The sequence below is a fragment of the Juglans microcarpa x Juglans regia genome, chromosome 7D, assembly GCF_004785595.1.
Source record: "Juglans microcarpa x Juglans regia isolate MS1-56 chromosome 7D, Jm3101_v1.0, whole genome shotgun sequence".
NCBI classification, from domain to species: Eukaryota; Viridiplantae; Streptophyta; class Magnoliopsida; order Fagales; family Juglandaceae; genus Juglans; species Juglans microcarpa x Juglans regia.
In genome coordinates this window covers 22797532-22819050 of record NC_054606.1, presented here as the reverse complement: position 1 = coordinate 22819050, position 21519 = coordinate 22797532, and the positions used below count along the sequence as shown (strand labels likewise).

At 37.8% G+C, this 21519-nt stretch overlaps 1 protein-coding gene across 3 annotated transcripts; it reads right to left on the bottom strand.

Annotated features, from left to right (window-relative positions):
• Window positions 1-720: 720 nt before the first annotated feature.
• LOC121239861 (magnesium-chelatase subunit ChlD, chloroplastic) lies at window positions 721-15208 on the bottom strand. Of its 3 annotated transcripts, none has more exons than XM_041137210.1 (15): window positions 14824-15208; window positions 13497-13675; window positions 11732-11816; window positions 11339-11655; window positions 11132-11255; window positions 10414-10506; window positions 9564-9659; window positions 5397-5534; window positions 5021-5221; window positions 4612-4767; window positions 3941-4048; window positions 2312-2446; window positions 1721-1879; window positions 902-1022; window positions 721-824 (listed from the first exon to the last, which is right to left on the bottom strand). In XM_041137210.1, exons 1-15 carry the CDS (start codon window positions 15076-15078, stop codon window positions 739-741), a joined length of 2253 nt encoding a protein of 750 aa, XP_040993144.1. In that variant the 5' UTR covers window positions 15079-15208; the 3' UTR covers window positions 721-738. The 3 variants fall into 3 exon arrangements, with proteins under 3 accessions (XP_040993144.1, XP_040993146.1, XP_040993145.1); XM_041137212.1 differs by lacking the exon at window positions 14824-15208 and adding an exon at window positions 14485-14630; XM_041137211.1 differs by lacking the exons at window positions 721-824; window positions 902-1022 and adding an exon at window positions 1421-1637 and having other exon boundaries at window positions 1680-1879; window positions 14824-15190.
• Between the last annotated feature and the right edge of the window lie 6311 nt (window positions 15209-21519).

Genomic DNA, 21519 nt, shown 5'->3' with positions numbered 1-21519 from the left:
AAAAAAAAAACAAACAAACAAACATGGCCGAAAGGAGTCCTACATTAAAACTTGTAGAACAGCTTGAAAATACGTAAAAAGATCGAATGGAAATGTTGACTTCGGGTAAAGGTGTTTGCAGAGATCTTAAGTATAACTTGAGAGTGGATTTTCTATTATTCTGAGAATCTGAACTAACTATAGGGCTTGGGATTTGTCCATATTGTAGTATTTTGAACTCTATGGTTTAAATTGTTTGAAACCAAAACGAAATTTCTGGGTTTATTAACCCATAATTAGTATTTTCATTCCTAATTGCAGATTTTACAATTTGGGAAAAAAAAAAAAAAACTGTCAGTCGGAAACGGTCATCGGAGCTGAGTGGCCATGACTCATTGCTCCAGAGAAGTTGGTGGAAGGGACCTCTAGATGTGATTGTCAATGAAGCAACATGATTCAAAGCTAGGTGGGAATTCAACATCATCATTTTTTGTTAGATTTTCAATGAAGCAACACAATGCTCAGTAAGAATATGCATGATTCTACATGTACTAAAGAAACAAACTATCTTGCACAACAACTCAACAAGAAAGATTTCAGTTAACTTCTTAGCAAGGAAGAAGAAATGATGTTACTTCCCGCACAACATACAAGTGGAATAGATTAGACAATTCTGAAAACAAAACAGTTTTATTAGGAAAATAAGCCAGTAACAGTTTCATCAGGTTTTGGTAGCAAAAAATAACACTCTTTAGTTGTTCATGAGTTTTTTAAAGACGTTAATGCTTCCTTAGTAGCGGCTGAGATAACGGCATCTGACGCATTCGGCAAGTAGTAATATTTCCCTGCAGAAACAAGCTTTGATGAATATATGTTTCGGTCTTCATAGTTAGAAAAATATTGAATGTTTCAGTAAGCCAACCTTGAGCCACTCTTGCAATTTCCTTGGCAAAACCAGTTGAAACAAATTTGTTTTCGGTGTCAATGACGAGGAGAGACATCCCTGCTTTGTATATCTTCCCAGCCACTTCCAGGATCTCATCCTTTATCAAGCACATAAAATGTTACAAAAATTTCCGATCGTACCCGATATTTATGTTTCTTGATTATAGTTACCATAATGTCAAATTCATTGCAAAAACTCGAATTGTATCCAATATTTATATCTCTTGATTACTCTTTTTTTTTTTATAAGTAAGAAACTTTATTGAATGAAACTAGGCAAAACCCATGTACAGAGGAAGTATACAAAAGAAGCACCTAATTACATTCTAGAAACCTGAAAAGATAACAAAAACTCTTGAGCATTCCCTCCCTTAAGAACAATAGCTGAAAACCACTGCAGCAAAGAAGAGCATTTCCAGATGCAAACAATTGTATCCAATATTTATATTTCTTGATTACTCATATACATGTATATCCTATGACTTTCATTTTTTTGATGAAATTATGCAAAATTTCTAAGCAATTGTCTTTTCTACACATGATGAGCAAATCAAGAGGTGGCAATGGAAAGTCATGGGTTTCACATGCAAGATTTTCATGAAAAACAATTAGAAAGCTAAGGTAAGTATGGAACATTTGATGTTAAGATATTTGTTTGCGTAATCAAAATTAGTTTACATAAAGTTTAAGCAATTGAAGATGCGATGGGCCATTATCATCTATAATTGGCCAAGAAAACCTCCAAAGTAAGCCATCCACTAGCAGGTATGGCACTTATTAGCGTTAAAAACTTTACCTTCAATTCCTGTGCTGAAGGTCTTGGAGCATCACTAGCAGCAGTTTCTGGGTCAGTGGATCTTTTCAGTGATATATTGGCTCTACCATCGGTTATTGCAACAATCATTATGCGTCCAACATCACCACTCTTCTCCGCATTTAGCCCAACCCTGACAGCCTAAGTGGGTTTAGGTTTAAAGAAAGGTCAGTCAATATTGAGAGATCATAGCTATACTTACAGGGACAAATTAGGGAATCGGGAATTATATAGTTCCAAAAGTCATCATACTCATGATGGAATTAAACAAGTACAAGGACCTGAAGATGCTTCTGTAATAAATTCGAGATTGAGAACGGAAACATGTAAATAGAGCTGCCTTCAAGGGCAAACATGGTTTCCAGGACAAAGTTGGAAATCATACACAATGACTGTTAAGTACATTTGCTGTATTCCGTTATAAAGATGCCCAACTAGAACTTAACTTCATGAGGAAAAAAGGAAGAAACAAGATTAGAAGAGTTATAATTTTTCAAGAAGCCTGTACTTACAAAACAAAAAGGTAAAAAATGAAGAAGACTGTAGTCCAAAGGGATTTACAAATCCACATACCGTTGTAAGACCATGAGCCAGGGGAGAACCTCCACCACATGGAAGTCTCTCAAGACGGTTTCTTGCCATTGCAATTGATCTAGATGGAGGCAGGAGAACTTCAGCCGAGTCTCCACGGAATGGAATGATAGACACCTGTTTAACATACGAGTTGACACATTAAAAGTCATTATCAAAGAAAGGAGTTTTGCTATTCATCATCCCCACACACCACACTTATTTTTATTTTTTTATTTTTTGGTTTTATTCTTCTTAAAATTAATTGAATTCTTCTACTCATCATTCATACACCACATATTTGGTAAGAGAAAAAGATAAAAAATAAAAATTTGTGGTGTGTGGATGATGAGTAGAATTTTTCCAAAGAAAATAGACATCAAAGAATACCATTCCCTATATTTTCACGGTCTGCTAATTAGCTCTAATGAACTTTTAAAATTTTTCTATATCATAAATTATGTGGAATATTGACTTTAATAATGTACTCCGGACTAGGGAGTGACTTAATTATGTCAAATGCATCTACCTCATGATGACCATGTGCAAGAGGTTTGCTATTCAAAACTGACTAGTATTTTGCTTCACTATTGTTCCCTTTGAATTTCATTTTCTACATGAATTATGTTATCAATGTGCTAAATCACCCTCCTTTCTGTTGGTATCAATGTTGTTCTATAAGCCTCCCATCGCATTTTTTATGTGCAAAAGCTATGCTTTGCAGAACATCCATGGAACACACGCAATGAGTATGCATTGAGTCCTTAAGAGACTGCTATCAATAGTGATACTACTTAGCATAACTGATGAGACATAGATCTATTTACCAAAAAAAAAAAAAAAAAAAAGAAGAAGAAGAAGAAGAAGAAGAAGAAGATAAGGCATAGATCTACATAACTGACAGAATTAATTGAGAATAAATCTTATAAAACAATCTTCTATACCTAAGGTGATTGAAAGAAGTGAATTAATATTTTTTAACATTCCCCCTCATGTGTTAGCCAGATTCTCCATAATAGGTTTCTATAACAAGTGAAATATTTAATTGAAATGGGGGATAAAGAGTGGATCCAAAGTTCGGATTCCAGATCACCGATCCAAAATCATCTAAAATCACCCACTGTTCCAAAACTTGAGCTGATGGGATGAGGTGCTTTAACACTTCTAATATAGGTACCACTCTTCCGAAATCTATACTATGAACATTCTTTTGAGGAAATTTTATAATAAGCAAGGACTTGTAGAAGTAAGAATTCACACAAAGTTTATTTATTTATTTGTATTCTGTATTAACTGATTACTGACATTTTTAAAGCATATTATAATTATTTACAGAGCATGGAAATTACAACTTTGCAGTTGTCTTCACGTAATTTACACACATATTTAAATGGAAAATAAAAAAAAAAAGGATTTTTATGCAGTATGGTTGCATGCCAATTGTTGAATGGTATACGCAGCTATGCTCCATTCAATTTTTCCCACTGTTTTAAACAATTATATAGACACTTACAAAAAACTAAGATTTACAAAAATCTAGATTTGAAGAGAGTAACTTTTTTAAAGGACAAACAATAAGCCTTTAATTTATGCAACTATGAAGTTCATAAAAGTAGTTATGTTTCAAGTCACCTGATCCCTGCTTGTGTAACTTTCTGCAAGTAGCTTAAGTGCAGCACCTTTTGCATTCTGCATTCGGTTCAGTGCCATGCTTCCACTTGCATCAACCACAAAAATTACCTGCCATAATGTTTTTATTTTAAGGGTCTGTTTGGCAACACAACTGTTCTCAAGTATTCTCAAATATTTCATTCCCAAATATCACTCAAACACAAAACACTTCTAAATTTTCATCTAATCACTACAACTTTTCCAAACTCCCAAACAAAACACAAAAACCAATACTACTTTTTCAAATTTCAAAACAAAAATAATATTCAAATAATTTTTTATCTTTATAATACTTTATTCAACTTTTTCTCTCTCATTTCCCAAAACTCAATAAAACATCTTAACTGAAACCATTTCACTACTATTCACAAATATACTAAGATATTCTAAGTATCCAAACGGGCCCCAATCTAATATGTCAAAAGTATATTGGTGCTCACAGCAGAAATTTTTAAATCAATCATGTAGAAATAATGTAAATTATCAGTAAAGAACGTTCACTATTTTAAAATGGTGCTGGATTCTTTCAGTATGATATTCTTGTGCTAAAAGTGACAAGACTCAGTTTCGATATTTTTGTTCTTTTAAAAAGTTCAGGACAAAAGAAAAACATAAGACACAAGTTTTACTACCAATGCCCCTGCTTTTCGTGCCATTCTCTTTGCTCTCATATCAGTTTTCTCCACAAAAACTTTCCTACCGCTTTGAGTGTTCTTCTCCCTCCGCAACTTTTGATATGGTGCAGCTGCTCTGAGGGTTGCATCGACAGCTAATCTCTTTACAGGGCCCTGTGTACCAATAAGAAGCTTGTTTAAGAAAAGACAGCAGTAGACCAAACTTTCATTGTAAAACACAATTTGAGATTTATGAGACTCTAACAAGTAACAAGGACTGATAATTAAAATAACAGGTTTTGAAAGTTTAGGTAAATTCATTTGAGTCAACACATAAAATGCAAATGGGTTGAAAAATGCCATAAAAAGAAAATGTTATATCTCTCTTTTCGACACAAGAAATAGAGTTGGTCAGGGGAGGACTAACCTTTGGAAGCATTGGCTTTATATATCGGCCTCTGTCCTCTGAAAATATCACATTCTTTGCCCTCCCAGCCTTCCCTCGGCGTCTCTGTGCTTGTTGTGCAAAGAAGAGAAGTTTCTCATCCACTAAACCCCCTTCTGCATCAAAGATAAACTCTTCAGGTATTTGTTCTTGCTCCTGTTCATTCTCTTCATCATTATCATCCTGCTTAGGAAGGGAACCTTCACGTTATAACAAACCAATACTTCACTTTAAAGAATTTTTTAATAGAAGATCAAAGGTAAGAGATGGATAGAATTAAAGAATATGGTAAAATTAACAGATTACAAGCAGTAGTGAACCAAAAGAAAAGCAAACTCAAGATTTTGATCTAATAAACCTCTTCTTCTTCCTCATCATTCTGCTGCTCCTCAGATTCTTGATTTTGTGGAGGAGGAGGAGGAGGTGGAGGCGGCTGATTTTGCTGTTCCGGTGGATTCTCATTGATGATTGAACGAGGAAGAATCACAAGTTCTACCTGTTGTATAGAATATATCAGAATAGGAAGTTTGTGCACGTTTGTCCAAATGAAAAAAAGGCTATGATATAGACAATGACAAATGGAAAACTGTGATGGAGATACATGCTTATTCCCAAAGGAAAATGCCTTGAGCCCTTGTTAACCAGTCAAAGTGGGATTTTGACCATCTATGCCCTTATGCCTCTCCATGTCTCTTTCTATTCACTCTATAGATGCACCAATATAACAGGTGGAATTCTGAAACACAAATCTTTCTAGTATAACAACGAACAGCAGTCTAGACTAATATACTATTCATACAAAATTGCAAGGGTTGGTAGACATTTGTACCAATTAGGATGTTGATCCCATGACAGTTTAAAACTTGAGTGAGATTGCTTTGCAATGAAATAATGGTAACGATCTTCAATATCTGATTTCCAGTTTTTTAAATATTTATTTTCCGCTTTCTCTAAAATATGTTTTTTTTTTTTTTTTTTATAAGTAATCAAGAATATATTAATAAAGATAGGCAAAGCTTGAGTACACAAGATGGTATACAAGAGATAAGACCTATCTAGGTCGAAGTAAGGGAAACTAAAAAGTCATGAAAATTCAGGCCATTAAAATCTAAAGCAATGGCCCATAGAAATAAAGTGCTGAAAAATAGGGATCGAAGTTCCTCTTGAGACCGCTCCTTGTTTTCGAAAGTCCGATCATTGCGCTCTTGTCATATACACCACATAATACAGATCGGGATCATTTTCCACACCGCCTTGATTTGTTGAACTCCACTTGGAAGTATCTAGCTGGCCAAGAGATCTATCACAGAAGCAGACATAACAAAAGATAGTTCAATACGGCTAAAAACTTCCACCCACAAGGCTCTAGATGTCTCACAATGTAACAAGAGGTGTTCCACTGTCTCGCCAGATCTCTTACACATACAACACCAGTCAAGTATAACTATCCCGCGCTCCCTCAGATTGTCGGTCGTCAGGATCCTCCCCAACACTGCTGTCCAAGTAAAAGAAGACCGCTTTAGGCGACGCCTTATTTCTCCAAATTCTCCTCCATGGGAAGGGAATGTTTGCGGCTTGGGAAAGAGACTTATAAAAGGATCAAACTGAGAAAATGCCCTTACCCGCTGGAGTCCACCACATCCTATCACCTTGCAATCTATTGGGCTTCACAGAATATAGAAGGCTGAAAAAAGCCTCAAAGGTGTCCACTTCCCAATCTTGCGCTGCTCTACTAAATGTGACATTCCACTGCACTTGGTCTCCTGATAGAGTCATAAGGTCCTCTATTGAGGCATCCTGGTTACATGCCACTCGGAAAATAGCTGGAAATGCATCCTTTAGAGCCTCATTCCCACACCATATGTCTCTCCAAAACTTAATGCGAGAACCCCCCCTAACACCAATATAAAATGGCTACTAAAAAGCCCCCCACCCTTCCTAATGTGTTTCCAAACCGCCACACCGCTGACCCCATATATCTTTTCAGTGCACCAGCCCCCCCCCCCACATGCTTCCATATTTACAATCCATCACCAGTTTCCAAAGGGCTTCGGGCTCCTTGTTATACCTCTATAGCCACTTTCCAAGTAAGGCCTGATTGAATGTTCTCAGATTTTTTATACGCAGACCACCTGACGAGATTGGTCTACACACTTTATCTCGGCTAACCAGGTGAAATTTGAATTCATCCCCTATCCCACCCCATAGGAAATCACGATACAGTTTATTAATCCGAGCTGCTACCCTGGCAAGCAATTGGAACAAAGATAAGAAGAATGTTGGTAAGTTAGAGAGGGTACTCTTAATAAAAGTCAAAGGCCACCTTTCGACAAATACAGTCTCTTCCACCCTGCCAATTTCCTTCCTATCTTCTCTATGACTGAATCCCATATGGATGAGGCCCTTGCAGCAGCCCCTAATGGCAATCCCAAGCTACCTTGCACCCAAGAATACTAGCTAGTTGCCTAGTGTTGCTCACATTCCCCACTGGCACTAACTCTGACTTGTCAAAATTAACTTTCAGACCTGATGCAGCTTCAAAGCATAATAACAAAGCTTTCACTGCCCTCAACTGGTCTCTATCTGCCTCACAGAATAGGAGCGTGTCATTTGCAAAAAGTAAATGAGACAGAGTAATAATGCCCCTATTGGGGTCCCCAATTGAAAAACCAGCCACAAAACCATGCGTAACCACCGCCGATATCATCCTGCTCAAGGCTTCCATAATGATAACGAAGAGAAGTGGGGACAAAGGATCTTCCTGCCTTAGACCTCGAGAGCTGCTGAAAAAGCTGGTAGGGCAACCATTAATCAATATAGAGAATCTGGCTGTAGAGATGCACCAACTAATCCAATAACGCCACCTAGCCCCAAAGCCGCATCTCCCCAACAAGTACAAGAGAAAATCCCAATTTACATGGTCATAGGCCTTCTCCATATCTAGTTTGCAAATAATTCCAGTGGAACCCGCCTTTAATCTGCTATCCAGTCCCACGTTCGCTAAGAGGACTAAATCCAAAATTTGTCGTCCCTTAACAAATGCATTTTGTGGCTTTGAAATGATCTTACCCAAAACCGTCCCCAATCTGTTAGCAAGAACTTTGGAAATAATTTTATACACCCCATTCACAAGGCTAATGGGTCGAAAGTCCTTAACCTCCACCGCTCCAATCTTCTTCGGGATCAACGTAATAAAGGTAGTATTTAGACGTTTCTCAAACTTGCCAACTAAAGATACTTCCTGGAATACATTCATAATGTCCTCTTTCACCACCTCCCAACAAACTTGGAAAAAGCCCATAGAAAAACCATCTGGGCCTAGAGCTTTATCCTTGCCCATACGCCTGACTACATCAAACATTTCCCCCTCTTCAAAAGGCCTCTCCAACTAGGATGTTTCCTGGGGCTCAATAGTGTAAAAAACGAGGCCATCCAGCTTTGGCCTCCATCCCTCACCTTCTGTAAGCAATTGTTCATAGAACTCCACCCATGGTCACAGATCAAAGGGGCCTCCTTACACTCCATACCATTAATGTTTAGCATTTCAATGATATTGATTCTTCTATGAGAATTAGCAACTCTGTGGAAGAACTTAGTACTCCGATCCCCCTCTTTCAACCACAAAGCTCTCGACTTCTGGCGCCATGAAATCTCTTCAAAGGATAGTACTCTTTCTAATTCTGAAACCAACTCTGTCTTGCGCAATAACTCTTCCGGTAAAAGGGCTCTAGCCTCAAGTATCCGCTCAAACTGTTGCAACTCCTCAACCATGAATTTTTTTTCGCTCTCCAATATCTCCAAAGGATTGTGAATTCCACAACTTAAGGTCAATTTTCAAAGCTTTTAACTTACAGGCTAGGATGTAAGAGGGATTACCATGGAACTGGTAAGAAGACCACCATTGCCTTACCTTATCCACAAAGCCTTCACTTTTCAACCACATGTTTTCAAACTTGAAGTAACGACGCCCACTCCGAATACCACCACAATCCAACAGAATAGGAAAATGATCCGAGCAAAGACGTGGTAGCCTCTTTTGGCTCACCTCCGGAAAATGCCCCTCCCATTCCGATGAAATTAGGAATCTGTCTAATCGGGACCATGTCTAATTATTCGACCAAGTAAATGAACCCCCAATAGAGAAATATCCATCAGGTTTAAGTCAAAAATACAATTTGAGAACTCTGTCATTGCTGGACGCATCCTACTTCACCAGATCATTCACTAGGGAATCTGATGACATTAAAATCCCCTCCTATACACCAGATCGTTCTCTAAAATATGTACTTTGTGATTTAGCACAACATAACTGGCCAAGGCTGACAGCAACATACATAAGCACCAGTATCGTTCCAAACATAGAAAAAAAGGTAAGTAGCTTAAGATTGCCACCATTGATAGTTGGGATATTACTGTAGCAAAGATGTCCTGGCAATAAGATTCATAAATACTGCAATGCCATAGGTTCATGCACATAACTAAGGATAGAAAATAATGTCATTATATTTTCAGAAGAATACTTAACAGCTTTCTTCAAGTCATCTACGTAGACTTTTTCTCGTCCTTCCAGAGCAGCTAAGCATTTTGCAACACGGGCAGCATATAGCTCAGCTCTGTGTCCCTGTAATACAAAAGAGCCATTTAAGAATATGTATTTGCAATCCAAATAGATGTGCTTCGTATACACACACACATGCAATGGAATAATGACTACAAATAGCTAAAATGTACTTCTTAAAACATAACAAAATCATAGCAATTTCCCGTTTTCATATTATTATTAATGTTGTTGTTGTTGCTGTTGTTTTGTTATTATTATTTATGGTAACAGAACCCTCCAATTTCATGATTAACGTGCACAAAAAAATTGACGAGTGTAGCATGCCAGCTAACATCCCCTAGTTATGAAGTCCCCTGCTGTCATGTTTGATATATAACCCTACGTCATGGAAAACCCCCATCCCATGCACCAAAAGATGGAAATCCAAAGAAACATATATGAGATTTCGGGATAATTTGTAGTGCAGGTTTATTCTGCTGTGTACGTAAAGCCAAAGACTAACAGTAGCATGGTGGCCCCAAATAGTTCCAAACAACAACGAAAAAGGAAAAAGAATGGAGTAATTTTTGCCTAACCAATCATGGGTAGTTTGAAATCAGGGCATCATTGAATTGACTTGAGTAATTGGCCATAAGGCCAAGTAGATATCAACTTCCTCCTCTATAGGGATGATCATAAAATGCAAGTCTTCAACTCAATTAGCAGCTCAAAGTGGGTAGAGGCGACATGACATTGTGGCTGGACTTATTTTCCTCCCACAGAACAAATAAATGGAAAGAATTGCTGAAATTAAAAAGAGTTTCACAGTTAGAACCTGGCAACCACCTCGAAGGGCTTCCATAACAAGGTACTTCAATTGTTCTCTGCTGATAGCAACATCCTTCAAATACTCTCTTGCCAAAATAATCTGCAATGTGTAAATAAATTCATGAAACCAATATTTTGTTTAATAATCATTCTCAGTGGACCGGTGAGGTCCAAGTAGAATCAAGGAAGAGATCCTGTGTAACTCTGTTTTAATAAGACTGACTTAATTATAAGATGAGGAACTTGTCTGCAACATCTTTTAGATAATTGTGATGCTTTTTTACATCTATTAATATTTTATCATCCAACACCACGGTTATGTGATGATTATATATTAGATAATTGTCCTTGAATCCTAGAAAGCTATCGAGTATGATGATTGATAATGACATCTGAACTCCAGACAGAAAATGAAATTATGGTGAGCTCCCTACATATTCTCTTGGTCAATGAATGCAATCTATAGAACAATGAAATTAAGATCTTGTTGCATTGGCATTCTTTTGGGCCATCGGCAATTGATGAATTATCCATTTATCAGCTAACATCTTACGATCATTGATAGTCTCTCAAGCGAAACTTCCAATGAATCCCCCTCCCCCCTGCCCCCCAAGCAGGCGGACCTATTTTTTTGCTTTTTTTCCATCCCAGCAAAGAATGCTATTTTCGGGAAGACAAGGCAGAAAATCCCTCCCCATTTAATATTTATTTTACAGCACACTTGCCTGAGTTTTTGCATAGTCTGTTTCTTCCTCAACCATTTTAAACACCTCATTACTTTGCTCCTGAAATTGTGTTGCAATTCCAACAGCGGCAACACGATCTTCAAAACTCATGGGAAGATCTGCACTGCAGAACAAGGGTGTGACTAGTGGAACAGGAGAGAATTGACAGTACTAACTCATTAGATTAGCTAAGTACAAGTTTTGTACCTCAAATTAATTGCAATACGGTCTAGTAAATGCTCACGTACAGCACCCTCTTCTGGGTTATAAGTAGCAATAAGAAGTGGCTTGCATGGGTGCCTAAAGCTTATTCCTTCTCTTTCCACGGTATTAACTCCTTCAGTCAATACGTTAAGAAGCAAATTACTAATACCCTCATCCAAGAGATTTATTTCATCAACATATAAAACACCTCTATGGGCTTCAGCAAGAAGGCCTGGCTGGAAAACAGTTGTTCCTGTTTTCACAGACTCCTCGACGTCAACAGATCCAATGAGTCTGTCCTCTGTGACTCCAAGGGGAATCTGTAGCATGAATAACCTAAGGTGATTAGGCAATGAAAGAATTGTAAATATGAATGTCTTCTCTCACTAAAAGTACCTGAACAAAAGGAGATCTGACTATCTGGGTCTTAACATTACCAGCAGAGTCATATTCTGCACGTTCAGCTAGATCATTTTCCCACCTTCAAAAATTTGAACAGTTATTATCTTGAATGAAACAAACATATTACCATCATTGCATCATATTGGAGAAACAAGTACAAGAACACATTGGGTCAAGCTGTCGTTTGTTTAAATATTTTCCACTAAATAACATTTCAATGTTTTAGCTTAATAACCTTTTCCGTTACCACTTCACTTGCTTTTCAAGTGAAATATCTTCTATTTGTCCTGATAATTGGGTCACTACATAAATTTTTGGCTGAAATGGATTAAGTGGGTCTCCACATAGTAAATTATTATTTTATGTTTAAACAAGAAACGGGACTCCGCCATACGTTACTACATAATAAATTACTATTTTCTCAGACAATGAGTCTGCGAGGCATTACATGGATAAAACCTCGAGGATGGGAGCAAAGGGATATGTGGTGGGTTTCAAACTTGGGGAGCAGTTCTTTAAGGGTTCATCATAGCATATCTTACTTTCTTTCCTATGTGAATACACATGCCGCAGAAATTCACATAATGTATTAGAGGGACTTAAGTTCTTCTCACAACACAATCTTGTTCCTTTCTTTTTTTGATAAGTTCTTCCCTTGTTCCTTTCTATATAGAAGTACAAACAGATAATTAAATATACAGATTGTTGAACATTTTATTTATCCTTCACACAGTTCTGAAGCTAATACTTTCCCATACCAAGTTGACAGTAATTGTAACCTTTACAAATGAATCACCTTGATGTCCAATAATACTTAGAACATGGAATTGAATATTATCTCTTGTGAAAGAAAATCCTACAATCAATTAACCACCACCATCCATTCCAAAAATGGTTAAATGGTCAAGCAAGTTGAAACATAAAGAGATTATAGACTTCTAGTTTGGACTTTGAACCATCTGAACCTAAACAAACCCATATAAAGAATCTAGATCAATCAATCCTAGATCCAGTAAATTTTTATTGCACAGTTGGCATCCATAGTTCAGGACAAAATGGACGAGCCTGAACAATATTTTCTGCTTCTAAAAGCTAAGAGTCATGGCTGGTTCAAAGTTACCAATAAAAAAATCATAGCTGGTTCAAACTTGACACTGAATTAATAGTTCTCCAGCAATCCAAGACGAGAGCAATAACTATGCACACAACATATTCTCAGCATATCAGCATCGTACCATTATAACATGAAAGATACTAACTGATCACCAAATGGTGTCCTATATGCAAGAATTTTGAGAAAATGATAGGCTTATAAAGGCATCGAGTCCATGAGGCAATGATCCAATGTGTGCTTTTTTTTTTTTTTACAAATTATCTCATGGTCAGTTAGACTTATACCATGAATTAAATTCAGATACAAACAGTTGTATTTTGTTTTCTGTTGAATTAAGTATTTTTTTTTATAATTAATAAGAGTTTATTAACATAAATAGGCATAACTCAAGTACACAGGAAGTATATTAAGAGGAAATACCTACGTACAGCGATTAAAAAGAAAGCAAAAACTAGAAAAACTCCAACACTTCATCACTATTCATTACAAAAGCCTTAGCCCATAGACATAGTGTTTTAAGGAAAAATTCCCTAATTTCTTCCATCGATGATTCTTTGTCTTCAAAACATCTCCCATGAATTAAGTATTAAAACATGTTTGTATTAGAAAAGATTCCTATCTCACTTATACAATCAATAACCTTACTCTTCTGGGCAGGCTGGATCTGCATTTGCTATTGAACCAACAACAATATCAATTGGAGGCAAAATTGCATGTAACCCACGTGCCATAACTGTCTTGGCTGTTCCTCGCTTTCCAGAGATTGCAATCCCTCCAATCTCACGGTCAGTAGCCCCAAGCAAAAGAGCAGTTTTTATAGCATCCTATAAATAATTAATTTCAAAAAATTCAAAAAATAATGTAAGAGTTGCTGATTAGCGACAGTACCTTTAAAGAAAATTCACAGGTCAACCAAAGTATGCACAGAAGTATTGACCAAGCCAACTAATATACATATACATATATATTCTTACATGTCTACTTATAAAATATATATATATATATATTCTGACATGTCTCTCACATCTTTCTTCCAACCAAGTATTTATCCAATGCACAAAACAATTTGCGTTGGCACCACCTTTTCAGTTAAAGGCCACAACTTCAGTTGAAGCATGAATTCTGCTTATTAACACCTTACATTTAATTTTATGATGCCATTTTTCTCTTTTAAATATATTACAGAGTGAAAATGTACAATCAACATCCGGGACTATTCCTAAAGTTATATGGACCAGCTACCAGCCTAAGACTTCATACTCCCTTGGAAAAACTGTTATATAACTCCCTCTTTTATGATAGAACCAAAAAAATGTCACCCAACTCAACTGAAGATTATAAATGCTTGAGCTTAAGTTAATACAATTCATGCACCTTTCTGGGATTGAAACCCGGGCGAAAATATATCCCTCTATAATAAAAAGCTTTTCACGCTCGCTAACAATCATGCTAGTTACCAAATCACGCCCATGCAGAACTATACAATAGTTGAGAGTATTTTATGTGTAACAATTGTTGACACCATAACCGAGCTAGTCCTTCGGATTGTTATTGTAAGTAAAAAGTGAGAGAAATAAGTAATTTTTCACAACATTTCGATGATAACGTTACAACGTATCTAAATGGTACTTACCAGTTACAGTTGAATTTGCAATCTACCATGAGGTACGGTTTCTCATGCGGTGAAGAGAGAGAGAGAGAGACAGAGAGAGAGAGATTGGGCAGTCAAGCAGTTGATACAATCAAAACCCAATTTCAGTTCCAACCATAAAATAACAAAATAGCAAAACCCAGAAAATAGTACAAAGAAAGAGAGGCAAAGAAAGAAATTAAAACCCACTTTCAGTTCAGCCATAAAAGTTCAAAATGGAAAGGCCCCATCACGAATTCATGAAAAATACACAATTAACAAACCATAATACCATTATCGAGAGAGAGAGAGAGAGAGGAGAGAGAGACAGAGAGGCTGTACTTGGCCAACAACAGCAGCTAGAGGGAAGTACTGTCTTCCATAATTAGGAGTGGCATGATCCGGCTTCTCTGCGGCGAGTAGCGCACCATTGCCAGAATCAAGAGCTGCATTTGCAATTGCGGAAACTGCACGGACACGAGACCAACGAATGCGAGGACGTATGTGATTCAAAAGAAGAGGGTGTAACTTGAATGTTGAAAAAGATTGGAGCTGTGAGATATATGAGGATGTTGGAGCCGAGGCCGAGAATGCCATTGGGAGAGAGAGAGAGAGAGAGAGAGAGAGAGCTGGGCTCCTTCTTTCTTATCCGATACCCAATCACTGTTTTAATAGAAGTAAGGCATCGCTACGTGAGCGAGGAGGGGCCGAGGGAGTGAGCAGAAAATAAAATATATTAAAAGGTAAGTGGGGACACAAAATTCTCCAAATTTTCTTTAATATCAAATTATCAATGAAATTATAAAATTCAATCTTGATTATATGAGTTCATTCGATAAAATACGATTTAGAACTGAGAGGCAAGGGGCCGATGACGTTCTTAAGAGGGGGTTTACACCTTTCAATATACTTGTGACTCAATTTTTAATAAGTACAAAACAAATGTGATTGTAGACAACCAAATCCCGTAGCCTTATGTTGATATTATGGTAAAGAGCCGATCATTGATTTAAAAGCTCTATGACTATTGAGTATTAATTTGGTTAAATTTTTAATCTGAATTCAGCATTCATGATGGGCCACTCTATCAACACTAACCGGATAGTAACTCTTTCTTTTTTGATAGATTCACTCATCTATCATATTCAATGACTTGACACTATAAACATACATAGTATCAAAGTTTTTTAATCCAACCTATGGTTTGTCCTCTCCATGACTTGAACTCGTGATGTAGTCTCTACTCTTATATAAATTGGTAAAGGTCTAACTATTGAGCCAAAAACCCTATAATTGTTGAATATTAATTCATTTAGACCTTTAACTTTAGAATCATAACACATTCACACAAATAAATATGAAGTACCATCAAACTCGCATGCAATATTTTGCAAAAATTAACTTTTCGAGGCACCTCTCCTGGCATGCTACTAGGGAAACCTCCAAGCATCCCTCCTGGGAAGCCTCCAAGCATCCCTTGAAAAGCCTGGCATGCTTTCACGTTTCTTATTGGAAGATGACTGCTCTTGCTTCTTAGCCTTCTCATATGCAGCATTGAACAGAATATGCAAGTAAGTTCTTAGTCTTATAGCAAAAAAATAGTGGATAATTTTGGTAGGAGCCACCCAAAATAGCTTACCTGGGCTTTAGAATGGCGGCGTCTTTCAGGCACTATCTTTTTTTTCTCTCTCTCTCTCTTTTTTCTTCTACAACCTTTCATACTTCCGATGATGTTCCTCAATCCTGTGCACATTTGGTACCACCTAGGAAATCCGAAGAGAGGGAGGGAGAGACAGAAAGGGACGTATTGAGCCATCTACGTTGGACTCCAAATCACAAGTGACTTGGCAAGCACCAAGCACATCAGCTACTGCTCTAGAACCTTCAGGAATTACGTAGACAGCTTGTGCGTGTCCTTTGTATTCTGTGGTAACCATTTTGGCAGGAGAAATGTACAAATTCTGTGTAATGCAATACCATATAGCAGCGCATGTTCTTTGTTTGTAATAATGCCTAGGAAAGATTCATTTTGTATTTGTCTATAAAAGCCTCCTTGTACATCTCTGTTTATTAATGAGAATATAGAAATACAGCTTCCTTTCAAATTCTATCATGTTATCGAGAGCCATCAAGTGACTAACGTCTTTTTTTTTTTCCTTCTTCTTCTCCACCATGGCTGGTTCTTCCTCAGATAAAGATATCTCTCCTTCAAACAATTTCCAGCTTCCCAACAACTTCTCCCATATTGTCTCCGTCAAACTAAGCTCCGAAAACTACCTCCTTTGGCATGCTCAAATCATCCCCTACCTTCATGGCCAATAACTATTTCACTTTATCGACAGTTCCTCACCTCCTCCTTCTCCTCCCCCCCCCCCCCGATTCTTCCTCCTGCCTCATCTTCCCCATCTCTCACCTTCAACTCCACAAACCAGCGTTGCATATCTTCAATGGCGCCGAACATATCAACTTCTCCTCAGTGCCTTGCTTTCCTCTCTTACTGAGCCAATACTTTCTCAAGCAATATCTTCCCACACCTCTCGTGAACTTTGGGTCACCCTTGAAACTATGTTTACTTCTCAATCTCAAGCCAAAATTTTTCAAATTCGTCATCAGCTCACAAATCTGAAAAAGGGCTCCCTTCTCGGTCACTGACTACTGCCAAAAAGTTCGTCTTCTCTCCAACACTATGATAGTTGCCGGAGAACCACTTTGTGATTCCGAGGTCATCTCTTACCTCCTCAACGGCCTTAACTCTAAATTTGAGTCCTTTGTTGTCTCAGTCACTACCAGAGCTACTCCAATAAGCTCAGCTGAATTTTCAATCCTCTCTTAACTTTTGAAAGTTGCCTATCACTTAACTCTGTTCAGCAAGAACTCCTCCCAACTCCATCAGCCAACATCTCTACTTCCTCTCCTTCTCGTGGTGGTCGAAACCGCAGTGGTCGAACAACCCCTTCATTTCCTTCTTCCCAGCCTTCCAACAAACCGACCTGCCAAGTTTGTAATAAAATTGGTCATGTTGCTTTACAGTGTTACTATCTATTCGACCAAGCATATTTGTACAACCCCCACAACCACCATCGGCTCACTACACCTTTTCTCAATGGTACCCCGACTCAGCCGCCACAAATCATATACATCTGACTTTCAAAACCTAAACATCTCCTCTGAACCATATACTGGACCTGAGCAAATAACTGTTGGCGATAGCAAGACCTTTTCGATAGCTGATATTGGTGATTCTCATATCTCTTCTTCCTCCTCTAATTTTATTCTTCACAATTTATTACATATTCCTCAGATTACCAAGGACTTAGTTTCTGTACATCAATTTTGCCTTGATAATTGTGTCTTCTTTGAATTTCATGATTCACATTTTCTTGTGAAGGACAAGCAAACCGGGACTCTTCTCCAAGGACCAACTCATAATGGGCTCTATGTTTTCCCTTCTCCAACTATCACAAAATCATCTCTTGCTGCATTTGTTGGTGAAAGAACTTTAGTTGCTCAGTGGCATCATAGACTCGACCACCCATCTCTTCGTCTTGTTTCTCACATCTTGCACACCAAGTGTTTACTGTTTATTCTCACTCAGTCTTTTTTTTTTTTTTTGTTCAGCTTGTCCACTTGCAAAATGTAGGCAACTGCCTTTTAGTCTTAATGTTAATCGGTCTTCAAGACCTTTACATTTGATCTTTGTAGATGTTTGGGATCCTTCCCCTTATATTTCACATGATGGTTTCAAGTACTACATTTATTTTGTTGATGATTTTAGTCGATATACCTGGTTTTACCTGCTTGCTTCTAAGGGTGATGCTACATCTACCTTTGTTCTTTTTCAAAAATACATTGAACGACTATTTAATGCCAAAATTAAAATTGTTCAAAGTGATTGGGGAGGAAAATTTCAACCCCTCACTAATCTACTTCAATTTCAAGGCATTACACATCGACTCTCATCTCCTCACACCCACCAACTAAATGGTGTGGTGGAGAGAAAACATCGCCACATCGTTGAGACTGGTCTTGCTCTTTTAGCAACATCTATTTCATACAAATTTTGGTCTGATGCCTTTCACACTGCCGCTCATCTTATAAACTTTCTTCCCTCACCTTCGCTTCACAACAAGTCACCACATCTACTTCTCTTTAACAAAGATCCCGATTACTCATTCATTCTCAAAGTGTTTGGGTCCAAATGTTGACTCAATCCTTGGCCCTATAACAATAACAAAATTCACTTCCGATCCCTTTCTTTTCTCTTCCTTGGATATAGTCCTATACATAAAGACTATAAGTGTTTTCATGTTCCCACCAATCGGCTATATATATCTCGTGATGTTATTTTTAATAAAAATTATTTTCCCTATCCCTTTTATTCTGTTTTAGGTCTAAACTCTTCTCAATCTCATTCGGGCCTCAGCATATCTCAACAAACACATACAACCTTCCCAATTCTCCAACTTTATATCTTGGGCCCAAGTCCACCACATCATCCAAACCCATTGACTCTTCCTTCCAGCCCCATTACATTCAAGCCATCATCTTCATCTTCACAACATGTTTTGTCTTCTCCCCCAAATCCGACTCAAGTTAACCCTAACCCTCATGTTTCTCTCATACCGCCACTGTCCCTCCCATGCTCACCAATCATTACACGGTCTAAAACAAACAAATCCCTTCCGAAATCATTCACACATGGTCAAATCCCATACCCAAGCCCCCGTCAATGTCTTACCCTTACCATCGAAGTTCCCGAAGAACCATCGTCTTACACCACTGCATCCCATTTCTTTGAGTGGTGTGACGCCATGAGCAAAGAATTTCAAGCTCTACTTCAAATCAAAACATGGTCCCTTGTTCCCCCTCCCCCTTCTTCTAATGTTGTTGGATGCAGGTGGGTGTTCCGAACCAAGCACAATGCCGACAACTCCATCAAAAGACTCAAGGAAAGACTCGTCGCCAAGGGTTTTCACCAGCAGGAAGGCATCGACTATGCCGAGACATTCAGCCCGGTTGTCAAACCAACTACAATCCGCTTAGTCCTCTCTCTCGTCGTGTCTCATGGATGGCCCCTTCGGCAACTCGACATCCAAAATTCTTTCCTCCATGGAGATCTCATCGAAACTGTCTACATGACCTAGCTAATCAGTTTTGTTCATCCTGAACACCCCGAGTACGTCTGTTGCTTGCACAAGACCATTTATGCCCTTAAACAAGTACCTCGTGCTTGGTTCGCACAACTTTCATCTCGCCTCTGTGAGTATGGATTTCTCCCTTCCCAAGCTGACCCGTCTCTATTTATTTACTCTTGCAAATCCATCCTTATCTATGAACTAGTCTACGTAGATGATATAATAGTGACAAGTTCTCATCCATCTCAAATTGATCAACTCATTTCATTTCTAGCATATGTTTTTCCCGTCAAAGATTTAGGCCAGTTGTCCTTTTTTCTTGGTATTGAAATTTGTCATTTGGAAACTGGAATTTTACTCTCTCAACAGAAGTATATCAGTGATATTCTTTCTCGAGTAAATATGACTCCAACCTTTTCGGATCCTACAGTGTATCACTCCATTGTTGGGAGCCTTCAATACCTCTCTCTCACTCGTCCGAACATTGCTTTCACAATTAACAAAATCTGTCAGTTTATGCACAATCCAAAACACACATTGGCATGCTGTTAAACACCTAGTGAGATACCTTAAACAAACTCTGAATTTCGGTCTCTTCATTCACAAGTCTTCCTCCCTACAACTTCAAGCATTTTTAGACGTGGATTGGGCTAGTTGCCCAGATGATCATCACTCTATGAGTGACTTTTGTATTTTTTTGGGAAACAATCTGATCTCCTGGAGTTCTCGCAAGCAATGCACTGTTGCTCGCTCTAGCACCGAGGCTGAGTATAAGGCCCTCGTCAACACAACTGCTGAACTCCTTTGGATTCAAAATCTCTTAAAGGAATTGCATATTTTTATTTCTAAAACTCCTCTTCTATGATGTGACAATTTTGGTGCAACCTACATGTTCGTTAACCCTGTCCTACACTCCCGCACCAAGCACATGGAAATTGATTTCCATTTTATTCGTGACCAAGTTGCTACAAAAACTCTTCAAGTTGCTTTTCAACTATCAAAAGACCAGCTGACTGATATCCTCACAAAGCCCCTTGTAACCTCTCGGTTTCATCTTCTCAGAACAAACCTCACTGTTGTTGACACCTTGCTTGGCTCGAGGAGGCGTATTAAGCCATCTACGTTGGACTCCAAATCACAAGTGACATGGCAAGCACCAACCATATCTGCTACTGCTCTAGAACCTTCAGGAATTACGTAGACAGCTTGTGTGTGTCCTCTGTATTCTGTTGTAACCGTTTTGGCATGAGAATTGTACAAACTTTGTGTAATGCAATACCATGCAATATCATACAGCAGCGCATGTTCTCTGTTTGTAATAATACCCAGGAAAGATTCCTTTTGTATTTGTCTATAAAAACCTCCTTGTACATCTCTGCTTATTAACGAGAATATAGAAATACACTTTCCTTTCAAATTCTATCAGGACGAAAACTTCTTCAGTCAAAGGAGACTGAGAGGGGAGAAAGAGAGAGACCAACAGAGTAGGTATATGGAACTTACCTACAATCATTTCTATTTTTCTTTTGGTCAATTCTATTTTTCTTTTAATAGAAAGCATACATGTCACAGTATTATTGGATGGCATAAATCTTCTCTTAACACCACACCGGGTTTAAAGTTTTTCCCTTTACAACTATATCCACTTCAAAATATTATTGAATTTGTAGCTTTAAAAATTGAACAAACAAAATTAATTAATAAAACTCTATATAGATAATATCTAATTACTGAATGGGCCATAGCCAATAAACTATTAAAAACTTGAGGAGAAAATACATAAAACATCCCCCTAATTACCACTCAATTTTTAGCCATCCCCCAAAAATTATTGAAAAAATATAATAAAGTACTTATATGATATAACCTACATGACACAATTTAATTTAAAAGATAAATTTTA